Source organism: Theropithecus gelada, chromosome 16 (assembly GCF_003255815.1).
Source record: "Theropithecus gelada isolate Dixy chromosome 16, Tgel_1.0, whole genome shotgun sequence".
In the NCBI taxonomy this organism is placed as follows: domain Eukaryota; kingdom Metazoa; phylum Chordata; class Mammalia; order Primates; family Cercopithecidae; genus Theropithecus; species Theropithecus gelada.
The window spans coordinates 54,953,186-54,968,102 of record NC_037684.1 but is presented as its reverse complement, the minus strand read 5'-3'; the positions used below and the strand labels follow the sequence as shown (position 1 = coordinate 54,968,102).

At 55.6% G+C, this 14,917-nt stretch overlaps 2 protein-coding genes across 3 annotated transcripts; one reads left to right on the top strand and one right to left on the bottom strand.

The window, feature by feature from the left end:
• Nucleotides 1–3,606: 3,606 nt before the first annotated feature.
• On the bottom strand, nt 3,607–12,279 carry CCDC137 (coiled-coil domain containing 137). Of its 2 annotated transcripts, XR_003116321.1 has the most exons (7): nt 11,829–12,279; nt 10,453–10,586; nt 7,480–7,708; nt 5,786–5,868; nt 5,478–5,557; nt 4,867–5,140; nt 3,607–3,909 (listed from the first exon to the last, which is right to left on the bottom strand). XR_003116321.1 is itself a non-coding variant. In XM_025363789.1 (6 exons), the coding sequence occupies exons 1-6, from the start codon at nt 11,960–11,962 to the stop codon at nt 4,931–4,933; spliced, it is 870 nt and encodes a 289-aa protein (XP_025219574.1). In that variant the 5' UTR covers nt 11,963–12,279; the 3' UTR covers nt 3,607–4,930. The 2 variants fall into 2 exon arrangements, 1 of the variants encoding a protein (XP_025219574.1); XM_025363789.1 differs by having other exon boundaries at nt 3,607–5,140.
• OXLD1 (oxidoreductase like domain containing 1) lies at nt 12,128–13,673 on the top strand. The gene is made up of 2 exons (XM_025363790.1): nt 12,128–12,187; nt 13,089–13,673. Exons 1-2 carry the CDS (start codon nt 12,128–12,130, stop codon nt 13,506–13,508), a joined length of 480 nt encoding a protein of 159 aa, XP_025219575.1. The 3' UTR covers nt 13,509–13,673.
• Nucleotides 13,674–14,917: the final 1,244 nt, after the last annotated feature.

Genomic DNA, 14,917 nt, shown 5'->3' with positions numbered 1-14,917 from the left:
GTGATTTTTGCTGTGAGGCATGAAAATACAAGGTGGCAGCCTGAGGTGCTTGTGGCCACCCAGCTGGAGGCCGGTGGGCTGCGCTTCCCAGCTTGCTTGGAGGAACGTTGTTAGTTGGGAGGAGGTGCCTTTTCTGAAGAAATCCTTGTGCTGGACATGCTGATCCTGAATGAGTCCTAAGGGTACAGATTTCCAAGACCCGGAGGAGACCACAAGCCTGTGTTCCCGCCAGTGCTGGTGGTAGCTGGGTTCCAGGCAGGTGGAGCCAACGTGGTCTGGAGCTGGCAGCCACACTCTGGCACCTCCTCAGGTGGTTTTCAAGGGTGGGTTCCAGCCAGGGAGCCCTACGCAGGCGTGGCATGACGCCACCGGAGGACAGTCTCAGGATGGGCGGATAAGGACCCTCCTTGCCTGCTCCTGACAGGCCGGGTGCTGCAGGCCACTTTGAATGACCCACGTTCCCAAAACCATCAGGTCCCCACTTTGCTGGCACACAGTGTCAATTGGGGTGTCCTGTGGGGTGGATGAGGGGTGCTAGGGACTCCCCTGGCCTTGTCACCCAGACCCCCACCCGACTTTAGGGTCCCTGCACTCAGCGGCTATTCTGGGCCCAGGCACGCTGGACGCCCCCCCCCCGTCAGTGCACATGCCAAGCCCACTTCACTCCTGAGTCTGGGAAAACTGATGCTGCTGAGGACCCCACTGTTGTGAGTCATCTCTGCCTGTGGGCTCAGCGCAGATGTAGCACCTGGAGATGAATTTTTTTTCTTTTGTTTTAGAGATGGGGGTCTTGCTCTGTTACAGCCCAGGCTGGAGTGCAGAGGCACAATCACAGCTCACAGGCCCATACGGTGCAGCGGCCAGGCAGAGGCACTCCTCCCTTCCCAGACGGTGGGGCGGCCTTGACCTCTCGGGTTTGAGTGATCCTCCCATTTCAGCCTCCCGAGTAGCTGGGACCACAGGCACAGTGCCACCACAGCTGGCCTGAATTGTCTTTAATGGTTTGGAGTTCCCATGAAACTAAATGCTAATCAAAGGATAGCTGTGGGGAAAAGAAAGAGATCAGACTGTTACTGTGTCTATGCAGAAAGTAGACATAAGAAACCCCATTTTGTTCTGTACTAAGAGAAATTCTTCTGCCTTGAGATGCTGTTAATCTGTAACCCTAGCCCCAACCCTGTGCTTGCAGAGACATATGCTGTGTTGACTCAGGGTTTAATGGATTTAGGGCTGTGCAGGATGTGCTTTGTTAAAAAAGTGCTTGAAGGCCGTATGCTTGCCCAAAGTCATTGCCATTCTCTAAACTCAGTACCCAGGGACACAATGCACTGCGGAAGGAAGGGCGCAGGGACCTCTGCCGAGGAAAGTATTGTCCCAGGTTTCTCCCCATGTGATAGCCTGAGATATGGCCTCGTGGGAGGGGAAAGACCTGACCGTCCCCCAGCCCGACACCCATAAAGGGTCTGTGCTGAGGAGGATTAGTGAAAGAGGAAGGCATCTGTCTCCTGCTCATCCCTGGGAATGGAATGTCTTGGTGTAAAACCCGATTGTATGTTCTATTTACTGAGACAGGAGAAAACCGCCTTAGGGCTGGAGGTGAGACATGCTAGCGGCAATACTGCTCTTTAATGCACCGAGTTGTTTGTGTACGTGCACATCAAAGCACAGAACCTTTCCTTAAACTTATTGATGACACAGATCTTTGCTCACATGTTTTCCTGCTGACCCTCTCCCCACTATTACCCTATTGTCCTGCCACATCCCCCTCTCTGAGATGGTAAAGAGAGTGATCAGTAAATACTGAGGGAACTCAGAGACCAATGCCAGCACTGTCCTCCGTCCTCCATATGCTGAGTGCCGTTCCCCTGGGCCCACTGTTCTTTCTCTATACTTTGTCTCTGTCTCTTATTTCTTTTCTCAATCTCTCGTCCCACCTGACGAGAAACACCCACAGGTGTGGAGGGGCTGGCCCCCTTCAGATAGTATTATATAGTGTGTGAAATTATATCATTAATATTTTTTCCTCAAAAAAAAAATCACATTAATAAATGTGTGATAAGGTTGGCTGCTGGGGGCCGGGCGCGGTGGCTCAAGCCTGTAATCCCAGCACTTTGGGAGGCCGAGGCGGGTGGATCACGAGGTCAGGAGATCGAGACCATCCTGGCTAACATGGTGAAACCCCGTCTCTACTAAAAATACAAAAAAAAAACTAGCCGGGCGTGGTGGCGGGCGCCTGTAGTCCCAGCTACTCGGAGGCTGAGGCAGGAGAATGGCGTGAACCTGAGAGGCGGAGCTTGCAGTGAGCCGAGATCGCGCCACTGCACTCCAGCCTGGGTGACACAGCGCGAGACTCTGTCTCAAAAAAAAAAAAAAAAAAAAAAAAAAAAAAAAAAAAAAAAGGTTGGCTGCTGGGAAGCAGAGGTTGTGGTGAGCCAAGATCGTGCCATTGCACTCCCGCCTGGGCAACAAGAGCAAAACTCCATCTCAAAAAAAAAAAAAAGAAAAGCAGGAGGGGTGAGCTGGCCTCTCCTGAAACCCCAGCACTGACGGAAGTCAAGGCAGGCTAACCTCTTAAGCCCAGGACTTTGAGACCAGCGTGCCACTGCACTCCTGCCAAGGTAACAGCAAGGCCCTGCCTCAAAAAAAAAAAGAAAAAAAAAACACCGAGTACGGTGGCTCACGCCTGTAACCCCAGCACTTTGGGCGGCCAAACCAGGTGGATCCCTTGAGTCCATAAGTTCGAGACCAGCCTGGGCAACGTGGTAAAACCCCATCTATACAAAAAGCACAAAAAATTATTTGGGTGTGTTGGTAAGTACCTGTTGTCCCAAGTACTTGGGAGGCTGAGGTGGGAGGATCGCCTGAGCCCCGGCTTGAGGCTGCAGTGTGCTTATGCCACTGCACCCCAGCCTGGGCAACAAAGAGGCCCTAAAAACCACCAGGGGTTTCCCTCCCAGCAGCTGAAATCTGAGAATCGTGGATGCGGTGGAGAGCATGAGCGCTCTCCCAGCCCTGTGGGACGCCTTCACTTAGCCACACAGGGCCGACACACGCCCAAAACCAAACGCACCGAGCGAGTGGGAGTGCCGAGCGAGCGGGAGTGCCGAGCAAGTGGGAGTGCCGCCCGCTGCCGTCCCAGCCCTTTCCCAGGAAAAGGCCACCCCCTTCCAGCTGCTGCATGTGCTCTAGGGCTGAGTTCTGGCTGCTGCAAAACCAACATCCCAACGCCAGGACTGGGGCCACCCGGTACATCACAAGGTGGGAAAACCATTCATCCGACAGAAACACGTCCATAAGAGGAAAACAGCCCTGACTTTATTTTTATTTTTTATTTTCTTTTTGAGATGGAGTCTCGCTCTGTCGCCCGGGCTGGAGTACAGTGGCCGGATCTCAGCTCACTGCAAGCTCCGCCTCCCGGGTTCCCGCCATTCTCCTGCCTCAGCCTCCCGAGTAGCTGGAACTACAGGCGCCCGCCACCTCGCCCGGCTAATTTTTTGTATTTTTAGTAGAGACGGGGTTTCACTGTGCTAGCCAGGATGGTCTCGATCTCCTGACCTCGTGATCCACCCGTCTCTGCCTCCCAAAGTGCTGGGATTACAGGCTTGAGCCACTGCGCCCGGCCATGCCCTGACTTTAAATATCTATTCTCCACATTAAAACTTTTAACTAAAAGGTAAACTTTAATGTCGAAAATGCAAACTTGGGGAAGACAGAAAAGATCACATACAAGGCTGTCACTTCACAGTTGGAAGGTTGCACAGCGGCCGGGCAGAGGTGCTCCTCACTTCCCAGACAGTTGGCGGCCGGGCAGAGGCGCTCCTCACTTCTGAGATGGTTGGCAGCCGGGCAGAGGTGCTCCTCACTTCCCAGATGGTTGGCTGACAGCCGGGCAGAGGCACTCCTCACTCCCTAGAGGGTGTTGGGCAGTTGGACTCCATTGCTGGATGTGTGACTTGGGTTTAAGCCTCTCCCTTCTGCCCTCATGTGGAAATGCTGACAGCCTGGGCCTCCCTCCTTTGGCACTGGATGGAGACTGAAGCCTGGCAAGGCCCTGCCCTCAGCAGGAACTCCCCCTGGGCCCCACTCTGTGACCCCGAGCTCAGGCCAGGATTTTTCCTTTACTTTCTCCAGCCACTTTGGGCCTCCCGGCTCTCTGAGCCCTGTGAGGTAGGTGACAACCCTGTTCCCACTGTTTTTTTTTTTTTTTTTCTTTTCGTGTATTTTTAGTAGAGATGTGGTTTCACCATGTTGGCCAGGCTGGTTTGAACTCCTGACCTCAGGTGATCCACTTGCCTCGGCTGCCCAAAGTGCTGGGATTATAGGTGTGAGCCACCGTGCCCAGTCCCCAGGTCCCACCTTAGTGTATGTGTTGTCATCATGTTTCACCCCAAGCAGACCTTGGGTGGGCAGCCTCTGTGGGGACCACTCACAACTGACCTGTAGTCATGGTCGCCTGCAGAGCCCTTGCAGGTGGTCCAGATGTGCCCAGTGGCCCTGCCCCGAAGCGTCTTCCCTGCCCGTGGCCTGCTCTGCCTGATGTGCACTGTGCGCTCGGCTCTGCTGACTCCCAGGGCCTCCGTCACACACCGAGCCAGCCTTATCAGCTGTCTCACTAGTTGGTGTTCAGACACAGGGACCCAGCCCTTCCTAAGGTGCACCTGGGCTGAGACTCAGAATGGACGTTCAAAACAAAGACATGGCGCTGTGAGTGACACCGGGCCCCACGGGCCGTCTGTCAACCAGGCCTTGGCCCTAGTCCATCGGACACTCACCCCTTGCAAGATGTGGACCCGCTAGTGCCCAACGTATAAACAAGTAGCTGGAGGCCCCACCCCACACTGCTGGCATGGCCTGCCTCTCCCCTACCCAGGTGTGGCAGCTCCTGGTGCCAGTTTCCCAGGAGCATGGCCAGGCCCCGGGTGTCTCTCCATCACGGCTGCGGCTCTGGCTTCTTCCGGGAAGTGAGGTGGGGTCGCTCCCCGTGCAGCAGCCACCGCCGCTGCTTCAACACCCTGTAGGCCTGCACGGCCCGCTCTCTTTCCTCCCCCACAATCCGCTGGCGAGCCAAGGAGGCGGTCAGGGGCTGGGACACACCGCTGGGGCTCAGAAGCATCCTCAGCATCTGCGATCTCCTGCCAGGCTGCGGGAAAGAGGGGAGGGTGAGGCACAGGCTGGGAAAGGAGGGGACGCCACAGAAAGCCTCACAGGACCAACAGCTCTCCCGCCAGCGAGAATGCTGCACTCTCAGGCCACACACCAGACAGCGCACACGTTGGCTGAGGATTTTTTTTTTCTTGACAAAGGATCTCACTATGTTGTCCAGGCTGGTATCAACTCCTGGGCTCAAGCGATCCACCTGCCTTGGCCTCCCAATGTGCTGGGATTACAGGTGTGACCCACTGTATCCAGCCTGTCCAAGGCTTCTGTTCCCTGGCAGCACTGGGGGACAGACTCAGTTGTCCCCATGCCCCACTTACCTGGTCCTTGCTTACGCTCCTCCGGGGCCTGACAGTCAGCTCTGGGGGCTGCAGGACAACCTCTCCAAACGTCACCGTGTCTGGAAGGGCAGAGTACAACTGAGGACTGCTGCCCACAGCCACTGCACCCGACACCCAGCGCCACCACCCGCCCACCTCCCTCCCATAGGGCTGGGACAGAACACCAACTCATCCAGTGGTCTAATGGCTGTGGACCCCAGGTGCAGCCAGGGCTGGTGGGGAACAGAAGGCCTGTGCCCAGGCCCTGCCCGGACCACTGCTGACACCATCGCTTTGGGAGGAGCTACCTCGGAGCAACTCCTGCTCCAGCCTGTCGGCCGCCTTTTCCTCCTTTTTCCGTTGGACTTTATCTAGTCGCCGCTTCTGGAACCTGGGGAAGAAAGCACATGTCACTCGGATTCCTAAATTCTCTTTCCACCCAGGGAGGAGGCAGAGGCCGCCCCGCCCACAAGGATCCTCTGTGGCAGAGCAGGGACCCGAGAACAGGCAGCTGCCTCCAAGTCCCTGCTCCCCTCACTGCCCCAAACCCACTCCAAGTCCCGGCTCCCCTGACTGCCCCCACCCACTCCAAGTCCCCGCTCCCCTCACTGCCCCAAACCATAGCTGCCACCAAACGAGGCTCTGAGCCCAGCAGGCCCCTCAGGGGTCCCCTCAGTGATTCTCAGCCGGGGACGGCTGCCTCCCAGGGAGCATCTGACAATGTGTGCAGACACGCGCGCAGTCTCATGGGCAGGGGCTACTGGCACCTGGTGCGTGAAGGCTGGGAATGCTGCCAAAGACCCCCTACAGAGACTCATCCAGCCCACCCGGTGCTGCTGTGTCTAAAGGGCCTGACACGTATCGTGTGTCACATCTCCCTCACTGTGAATCTGGAAGCTTCACCTTTGGCGACAGCTCTGGAGATCACTGTGGCGCTAAGCTGTGTCTGGGACACGTTCTCTGGGATGAACTTTCATTGGCTAAGGTAATTGTAAGTAATACAACAGCCCAGAAACAGGGAATCTACAGAGCTGAAAGCAACCTCTCTAACCTTCAAAGTTTTCTTTCTTTCTTTTTTTTTTTTGAGATGGAGTCTCGTGCTCTGTCACCAGACTGGAGCACAGTGGCGCGATCTCAGCTCACTGCAACCTCTACCTCCTGGATTCAAGCGATTCCCCTGCCTCAGGCTCCCAGGTAGCTGGAATTACAGGCACGCACCACCACATCTGGCTAATTTTTGTGTGTGTGTTTTAGTAGAGACAGGGTTTCATCATGTTGGCCAGGATGGTTTCGATCTCCTGACCTTGTGATCCACCTGCCTCGGCCTCCCAAAGTGCTGGGATTACAGGTGTGTAATCTAAATGCTTAGTCAAAGCATTTAGAGAATTAGAAAGGTGTGGCCGGGCGCACCTTTTGTTTCAACAAAGCTTTTGTTGAAACTGCCTCCCCATCCTGCCTACAGGGATGGGCAAAGGAGCTAATGCTTGTGGTGGGCTTACTACTCCTGCCAGCCACCATCCTTAGGAACGGAATGAGAAATCCATCTGAACCTTGTGGCCACTCTACAGTTGAGGAAGGCCAGGCTTAGGAGATGCCACAGAGCGGCAGGGACAGCAGAGCCAGTACAGCCAGAGCTCTCGAGTCTCTTGGACCAGGAAGGGCCCCAATGGAAACAGAACCCCTGGGCACGTCACCCTCAGACCAACCCCCCAAGGGCGGATTTCCGCAGGGCCAGGGCTTTCTGGAGCTTTTCCTGTGAAAAGCAAGGACCAAGCGAGGTCTCCGCAGAGTTCCCAGTTCCACAGCCTCCTGGAGGCCACACCCTCGCTAGCTCCCAGCTGGACGATCTGACTTGCCAACTCCCAGGGCTCCAGCTTGGTTTCCCTGAATCCGGGCTGCCCCATAGCTACGAAACAAGGTCCCTGCAGAGGGCCATCATGGGAACCCAATGTCCTCCCTCCGGCTCCGGGGGCAGGCCCCGACCCCTCCTGCCTCCACTCACGCTTTTTTTGCTTTTTTCTGCTCAGACCTCTCCGTGGGAGCCGCCTGTACCTCTGGCTGCCGGGGGACCTGGTTCTTGCTGAGGAACAGCACGTGCTGGGCCTCTTGATGCATGCGCTGCATATAGGCCCCATCGGACTCCCCCTTCCTCTGTTTGAACTTGGGGACGGCAATGTCGGGCTCCACTCCCTTTGCCTCCTTCTCCAATGTCTTTCTGAAGGTCACCTGGGCTGAGGACAAAGGGAGGCCTCAGAGGAGACAGGAGGCAGACAGTGGCAGGCAGGTGGCCCATGCTCATTTCCCCTCCCGAAGCCAAAAGAAGGGAAGACCAGGTTGGCTGGAAGCAGCCCAACGATAGCAGCTGAAGAGGATCTAGAATGTCCAGCCTGGCATCCCCAGGGATGCACAGCTGTGCTGAAAAAGGAAAGCAGAAACAACCTAAATGCCCACCCCTAGGTGGCTGGTTGAATGAATTCTCCTCTGAGCACCCACAGATTCCACCGCACAGCTGCTGAAGGAAGCCCAGCGGAGCTACACATAGAAATGTGGGCAGACCTACGACACCACTGTGAACACAAGCGCAGGACCCGAGGCGAGTGTAGAACACAGGAGTGGACAGTGCCGTGTAGAACAGGACAGGCGAGTGTAGAACACAGGAGTGGACAGTGCCAGGCAGGGGGTTGTGTTCATAAATATATGAAGACATGTGGCCGGGCGCGGTGGCTCAAGCCTGTAATCCCAGCACTTTGGGAGGCCGAGACGGGCGGATCACAAGGTCAGGAGATCGAGACCATCCTTGTTAACACGGTGAAACCCCGTCTCTACTAAAAAAATACAAAAAACTAGCCGGGCGAGGTGGCGGGCGCCTGTAGTCCCAGCTACTCGGGAGGCTGAGCCAGGAGAATGGTGTAAACCCGGGAGGCGGAGCTTGCAGTGAGCTGAGATCTGGCCACTGCACTCCAGCCTGGGCGACAGAGCTAGACTCCGTCTCAAAAAAAAATAAAAAAAAAAATAAATAAATAAATAAATAAATATATGAAGACATGCATATTACCGGGCATAGTGGTAAGACATGCATATATACCGGGCATATAATCCCAGCACTTTGGAAGGCTGAGGTGGACGGATCACTTGAGGCCAGAGTTTGAAACCAGACTGGCCAATATGGCAAAACTCAGCCTTTACTAAAAATACAAAAACTAGCCAGGTGTGGTGGCACAGGCCTGTAATCCCAGCTACTCAGGGGGCTGAGGCACAAGACTCACTTGAACTCGGGAGGTGGAGGTTGCAGTGAGCCAAGATTCTGTCTCCAAAAAAAAAAAAAGGCCAGGCACAGTGGCTCACGCCTGTAATCCCAGCACTTTGGGAGGCTGAGGTGGGGAAATCACTTGAGGTCAGGAATTCAAAACCAGCCTAGCTAACATGGTGAAACCCCGTCTCTACTACAAATACAAAAATTAGCTGGGCTTGTTGGTGTGTGCCTGTAATCCCAGCTACTTGAGAGGTTGAGGCAGAAGAATTGCCTGAACTGGAATCTCGAAGGCAGAGGTAGCAGCGAGCTGAGATTGTGCCACTGCACTCCAGCCTGAGCTAGACCAAGATTCTGTCTAAAAAAAAAAAAGAAAAAAAAAAACACACAAAAAAATGTAGCCGGGTGTGGTGGTGCGCAGCTGTAATCCCAGCTACTCAGGCCGCTGAGGCACAAGAATTGCTTAAACCCAGGAGGTGGAGGTTGCAGTGAGCCCAGATCATGCTACTGTACTCCAGCCTGGGCGACAAAGCAAGACTCCATCTCAATAAATAAATAAATAAATAAATAAACAGCCGGGCGCGGTGGCTCAAGCCTGTAATCCCAGCACTTTGGGAGGCCGAGACGGGCGGATCACGAGGTCAGGAGATCGAGACCATCCTGGCTAACACGGTGAAACCCCGTCTCTACTAAAAATACAAGAAAATTAGCCGGGCGAGGTGGCGGGCGCCTGTAGTCCCAGCTACTCGGGAGGCTGAGGCAGGAGAATGGCGTGAACCCGGGGGGGATGGAGCTTGCAGTGAGCCGAGATCGCGCCACTGCACTCCAGCCTGGGGCACAGAGCAAGACTCCGTCTCAAAAAAAAAAAAAATAAAATAAATAAATAAATAAATAAACAAAGGTGCCAATGCAATGCAGCACGGTTCAGAATATGCCATCTGCTACCCAGGCCAGTGTGCCTCCTCCCTGCACCTTCCTCACCTCTATCTCACCATCCCGTTGGCAGCCACATAACCCCAACGAGCAGCCTACAGTTTATACACAAATTATAAAACAGCTTTGCTGTAAAATCAGTCCCACGTTTGGGAAGAGAAATGTGTCTATATCCAAAATATACACACAGTGGACCCGTTTCCCAACATGCCCAGAGTGGTTACCTCTGGGTTGCAGCGGTGGGACATGTGGGCACCCTACCCAGACTTGGGGGAGGAAGGCAGACTTCTCAGAGGGGCCTGATCGAATTTCCTCCTTCGGCTCCTGACTCCACCCACTTCTCTCTACCATGGCTTCAGCACTCTTGTCCCAAGAACCATGGCTTCTCCCTGGCAGCAGCGCTGACACCTGCCAGGTCCACTCTTGCTCACTACATCGCCACTCGGTGACCCTGTTTTGCTTACAGTAAACATGAATTGGCCATGCCCTGCTAAAAACTCTGATGGATCTTCGCAACTTTTGGGGGGAAAAAAACGCCACTCCTTAGCCTGGCTCCTGAGGCCCCATAACAGGTGCTCCCCGCCCACCCCACAGCCTCCTTCCAAGCCTCCTCTGGAACCACAGCGCCACCCGCTGCCAGCCACTGCTTTGGTTTTGTCCACACTCCCCCCACCTTCTGAGCACTGGGTCTTGGCATATTTCCTCTGCCTGAAACGTTCTGAAGTATTTGGGCGATTGGGCGGGTTGAGACACACAAAGCTTCACTGCCGCCCAGTATGGGCCTGCACACACCTGCTTTCTTCCTCTTCTTGTTACTGATCGGGTTTTTCATCTCCTGGCGGCTCCTCATAATCTCCCGGAGACGGAAAGGGATCTCCTGTTCATCCTGGTTCTTGGGCTTGCAGTTCACTTTCTTCTTCTCTTTGCTGGGAGGAAGAACACGTGGGTGAGACCCGTTGCAAGTAAAGCATAAGCAGAATCAATAAGAGAAACAATAATTGGGTCTGGCAATAGAATTTACAGGGGAAGGCTGGGCGCGGTGGCTCACGCCTGTAATCCCAGCACTTTGGGAGGCCGAGGCTGGCGGATCACGAGGTCAGGAGATCGAGACCATCCTGGCTAACGCAGTAAAACCCCATCTCTACTAAAAATACAAAAAAATTAGCCGGACGTGGTGGCGGGTGACTGTAGTCCCAGCTACTTGGGAAGCTGAGGCAGGAGAATGGCGTGAACCCAGAAGGCGGAGCTTGCAGTGAGCTGAGATGGTGCCATTGCACTCCAGCCTGGGGGACAGAGCGAGACTCCGTCTCAAAAAAAAAAAAAAGAATCTACAGGGCCACATCTGGCTTCTGTGGTGCGAGCCAGTCCAGGGAGCAGGGATCTTTCCTCTCGGTCTCACTCAGTGGCTGTCTCTGAAACGCTTCCTCACAGGACGCGAGGCTGAAAGGCACTCCGAAAGCCCAGGAGGCCTTTCTGCCCTGACCTCTGTCAGGCCTCTGAGCCCAAGCCAAGCCATTATATCACCTTTGACCTGCACGTATCCATCTGGATGGCCTGAAGTAACTGAAGAATCACAAAACAAATGAAATTTAAATGGCCTGTTCCTGCCTTAGCTGATGACATTCCACCACAAAAGAGGTGAAAATGGCCGGTCCTTGCCTTAACTGTTGACATTACCTTGTGAAATTCCTTCTCCTGGCTCAAAAAGCTCCCCCACTGAGCACCTTGTGACCCCCAGCCCTGCCCGCCAGAGGACAACCACCTTTGACTATAATTTTCCTTTACCTACCCAAATCCTATAAAACGGTCCCACCCCTATCTTCCTTCGCTGACTCTCTTTTCGGACTCAGCCCGCCTGCACCCAGGTGATAAAAAGCTTTATTGCTCACACAAAGCCTGTTTGGTGGTCTCTTCATACGGACACGCGTGAAAACCTCGTCCAGAACCGCAAAGACGGGACAGTGGGACGCGGTAAAGGCAAAACCTGGGACTCCCTCGCGCCTCCATTCATTCAACCGATCCTGGCGGGGCGCGGGCGCAGAGGACAGCACTGAGCCCCGCCTGGGAAAGGCGTCAGAGCGAACGCTCCCTAGGGTGTCCGGGAGGGAGCCTTCTAGGCGTCTCCTTCCTAGGGGAAGTGCAGCGGCCTCGCGGGGCAGCGCACTCACCTGCGAAGCCCGGGCCACGGGGCTGGGCGCTGCTTCCCCAGCGGCTGCACTTGCTGCCGCCGCCGTGCCCGCCGGGGACTCCCAGGACCCGCCTGCGCCCTGGGCACCGCTGCACCGCGTCCAGCTCGCGCCATCTCCACTCCGGGAACTTCCCTAGGGAAGCCACTTCCGCCTTCCTGCACGGTTCCGCCACCGATGGGCACTTCCGCTTCCTGCGCTCAGCCCTTCGCTCGCTGGAGCGGCGCGACTTCCTGAAGGTCCGGGATTGGCTGGAACGCCCGCCGCTCACTGTCAGGGCCATGCTGCTGCGGAGCGTCGTGCGGGGAGGCCGGGCGGTAGCCGCCGCGGCCCGTGGCTTGGCAAGTACCGGGAGGGGTCCGGGCAGCACTGAAGGGTACATCCAAGAGGCCGCTGTCCAGCGGCCCGCACGTGCTGGAAGGAGCCCCCCTCCCTTCCCCTCCCCTCCCCTGCCCTTCCCTCCCCTCCCCTGCCCTTCCCTCCCCTCCCCTTCCCTCCCCTCCCCTCATCTGTGGAGGGGCCGCTTAGTCCCGGGAGGGGAAGCAGCCCGGTGAACGGCCACTTTCCTGTTTATCAGTATCTGCCGAGCTCCTACTGTGTGCGAGTCCTGGGCTGTGGGGACTGGCCGTGGACACGGAGCTGATGATGCTCCTCGCAGGACTAGTTAGATAAATAAGTGAAGTTGGTAGCGTGTCGGTCCGTGATCCTGGGTAGATAGAGCAGGGGAGCGAGGGAAGGCTGCCTATAGGACCTTCACGCTGGGATGACAGGGACCTGAGAGGCCTGGGCTTTGTGACAGGGAAACTTGGATAAAGGGTGGTGTGATTCTTCTGGTTGGTCTCTCAGAGGAGGGTGGCGGGGCTTGATTATACTGGTAAAGAGGTGCTGGGCTGGCCAGGAGCTTACAGGGTTATACCTCCCCCATGCTCCTGTCCACAGAGCAGTCGTCTTAGCTGGAGGTGGCAAGTGCCTCCCCCACCCCCACCATCTGCTGGAGTGCACACTCGGCGCCGTGCCCTGATCCTGGCACTTCTTGTAAATCACACCGTGTCATATCCATTGCACAGTAGGGAAACTGAGTCTGGAGAGGTGAAATGACATGTCTAAAGTCACAGAAAGTGAAAAAGCTGAGGACCTGGAGCCACTTGCCCAATGACAGGAGAGCTGAAATGTCCCCTCTGCTGGGGGTAGACCAGGCCTCACCAGCTTCCTGGAGAGTCACATGTTTGTCTGCATCCTTAGGGGCCTCCCCCGCTCTCCAGCCGAGACTGCAGCGAGAGGCTTCCTGGATGTGGCAGCTTTCTTCAGAGGCACCATCCTGGAGTGCAAGCCCCTGATGGGCGCAGAAAATTCGGGAAAGACCACATAGAGGTGGGCTCCCAAGCAGGTGCAGAGAGCACCAGGCCACCCAAGGCCTCACTGCCCAGCGAGGGCCCTTCAGAACCTCAGTACCCTCTGCCACCTGAGCTCCAGCCGCCCACAAACTGCTGCATGAGTGGTTGCCCCAACTGTGTGTGGGTGGAGTATGCCGACAGGCTCCTGCAGCACTTCCAGGACGGTGGGGAGCGGGCCCTGGCTGCCCTGGAGGAGCACGTGGCTGACGAGAACCTCAAGGCCTTCCTCAGGATGGAGATCCGACTTCATACCAGGTGCGGAGGCTGAGCCAGCCCTGCTGGACTCCCTCCCCCAGGAAAGAGTCCGGGACATAGCCGCAGCCTCCTTCCTTCACACCCCCTCACAGACTCCTTGTATCCAACGGGAATGGGAAGAATTATTTATTGACTTCACCTGAGAAAAAAATAAATTCTGTACGGTGGTTTCACAGGAGGCTTTTGTTTTGGGGGTGGTTTTTTTGGCAGTCTGTCTGCCAACCAGAACTGCCGCTGCTCTAGCCTCAACAGGAGGCTTTTGTGTAATTGTCTGTAAGGCCTGTGTTGCATCTTGAAAGCGAGCAGGTGCAGGTCAGTATTATGCATCTCCGGAGCCCTTGCAGCCATCACTCTGCTATGAGGGTAAAATAAGACCCCCGGCCGGGCACGGTGGCTCACACCTGTAATCCCAGCACGTTGGGAGGCCTAGGCGGGCAGATCACGAGGTCAAGAGTTCGAGACCAGCCTGACCAACATGGTGAAATCCCGTCTCTACTAAAAATACAAAAATTAACCAAGTGTGGTGGCAGGCGCCTGTAATCCCAGCTAGTCAGGAAGCTGAGGAACTCAGGAGGCGGTGGTTGCAGTGAGCTGAGATTGTGCTACTGCACTCTAGCCTGGGTGACAGAGCAACACTCTGACTCAAAAAAATAAATAAATAAGACCCTTTTTCCTTGAACGGTCAAATGACAGTGACCCCAGCGCCCTTTCCAGGCCAGGTCCTAGCTTCCCCCAAGTCCTGGCAAAGGCCTTCTCTGCTTGCTGTCAGTGTGCAGCAAAAGGAAGGCCATCTGATCTCATGGAGTCGCTGTGGCAAAGCCTTTGACAGGCACAGAAGCCCACAGGCAGCCTGGAAGTGCCCGTCTGTCCAGGTACATCAGTCCCCAGCAGGCGTCCTCGGATGCCCTTCCACCAGCCTGGCAGAGGCTGCAGATCAGCCCTCAGTAGCCCAAGCACTACCTGGAACCAGTTCTGGCTCGTTCAGCCGCAGCTCCCAAGGGAGTTGGTAAGAGCAGCAGGATGTGGCCAGGCATGGTGACTCACGCCTGTAATCCCAGCATTTTGGGAGGCCTAGGTGGGCAGATCACCTGAGATCAGGAGTTTGAGACCAGCTTGGCCAAACATGAGAAAACCCCTTCTCTACTAAAATTACAAAAATTAGCTGGGCACAGTGGCGGGTGCCTGTAATCCCACCTACTTGGGAGGCTGAAGCAGGAGAATTGCTTGAACCTGGGAGGCAGAGGTTGCAGTGAGCCGAGACCACACCACTGCACTCCAGCCTGGGCAACAGTGAGCAAGACTCCATCTCAAAAAAATACAAAAGTTAGTGGGGCATGGTGGCACACACCTGTAGTCCCAGATACTCCAGAGGCTGAAGCGGAATTGCTTGAAGCTGGGAGGCGGAGGTTGCAGTCAGCTGAG

Excerpts from the sequence above, each read along its gene's own strand:
- CCDC137 (XM_025363789.1), bottom strand. The coding sequence starts at position 11,962 with ATGGCGCGAGCTGGACGCGGTGCAGCGGTGCCCAGGGCGCAGGCGGGT. Across the intron at positions 10,587-11,828 it reads CCGTGGCCCGGGCTTCGCAG|CAAAGAGAAGAAGAAAGTGA; the intron begins GTGAGTGCGCTG and ends TCTTCCTCCCAG. Across the intron at positions 7,709-10,452 it reads CAAGAAGAGGAAGAAAGCAG|CCCAGGTGACCTTCAGAAAG; the intron begins GTGTGTGCAGGC and ends CTTTGTCCTCAG.
- OXLD1 (XM_025363790.1), top strand. The coding sequence starts at position 12,128 with ATGCTGCTGCGGAGCGTCGTGCGGGGAGGCCGGGCGGTAGCCGCCGCG. Across the intron at positions 12,188-13,088 it reads CCGCCGCGGCCCGTGGCTTG|GGGCCTCCCCCGCTCTCCAG; the intron begins GCAAGTACCGGG and ends CTGCATCCTTAG.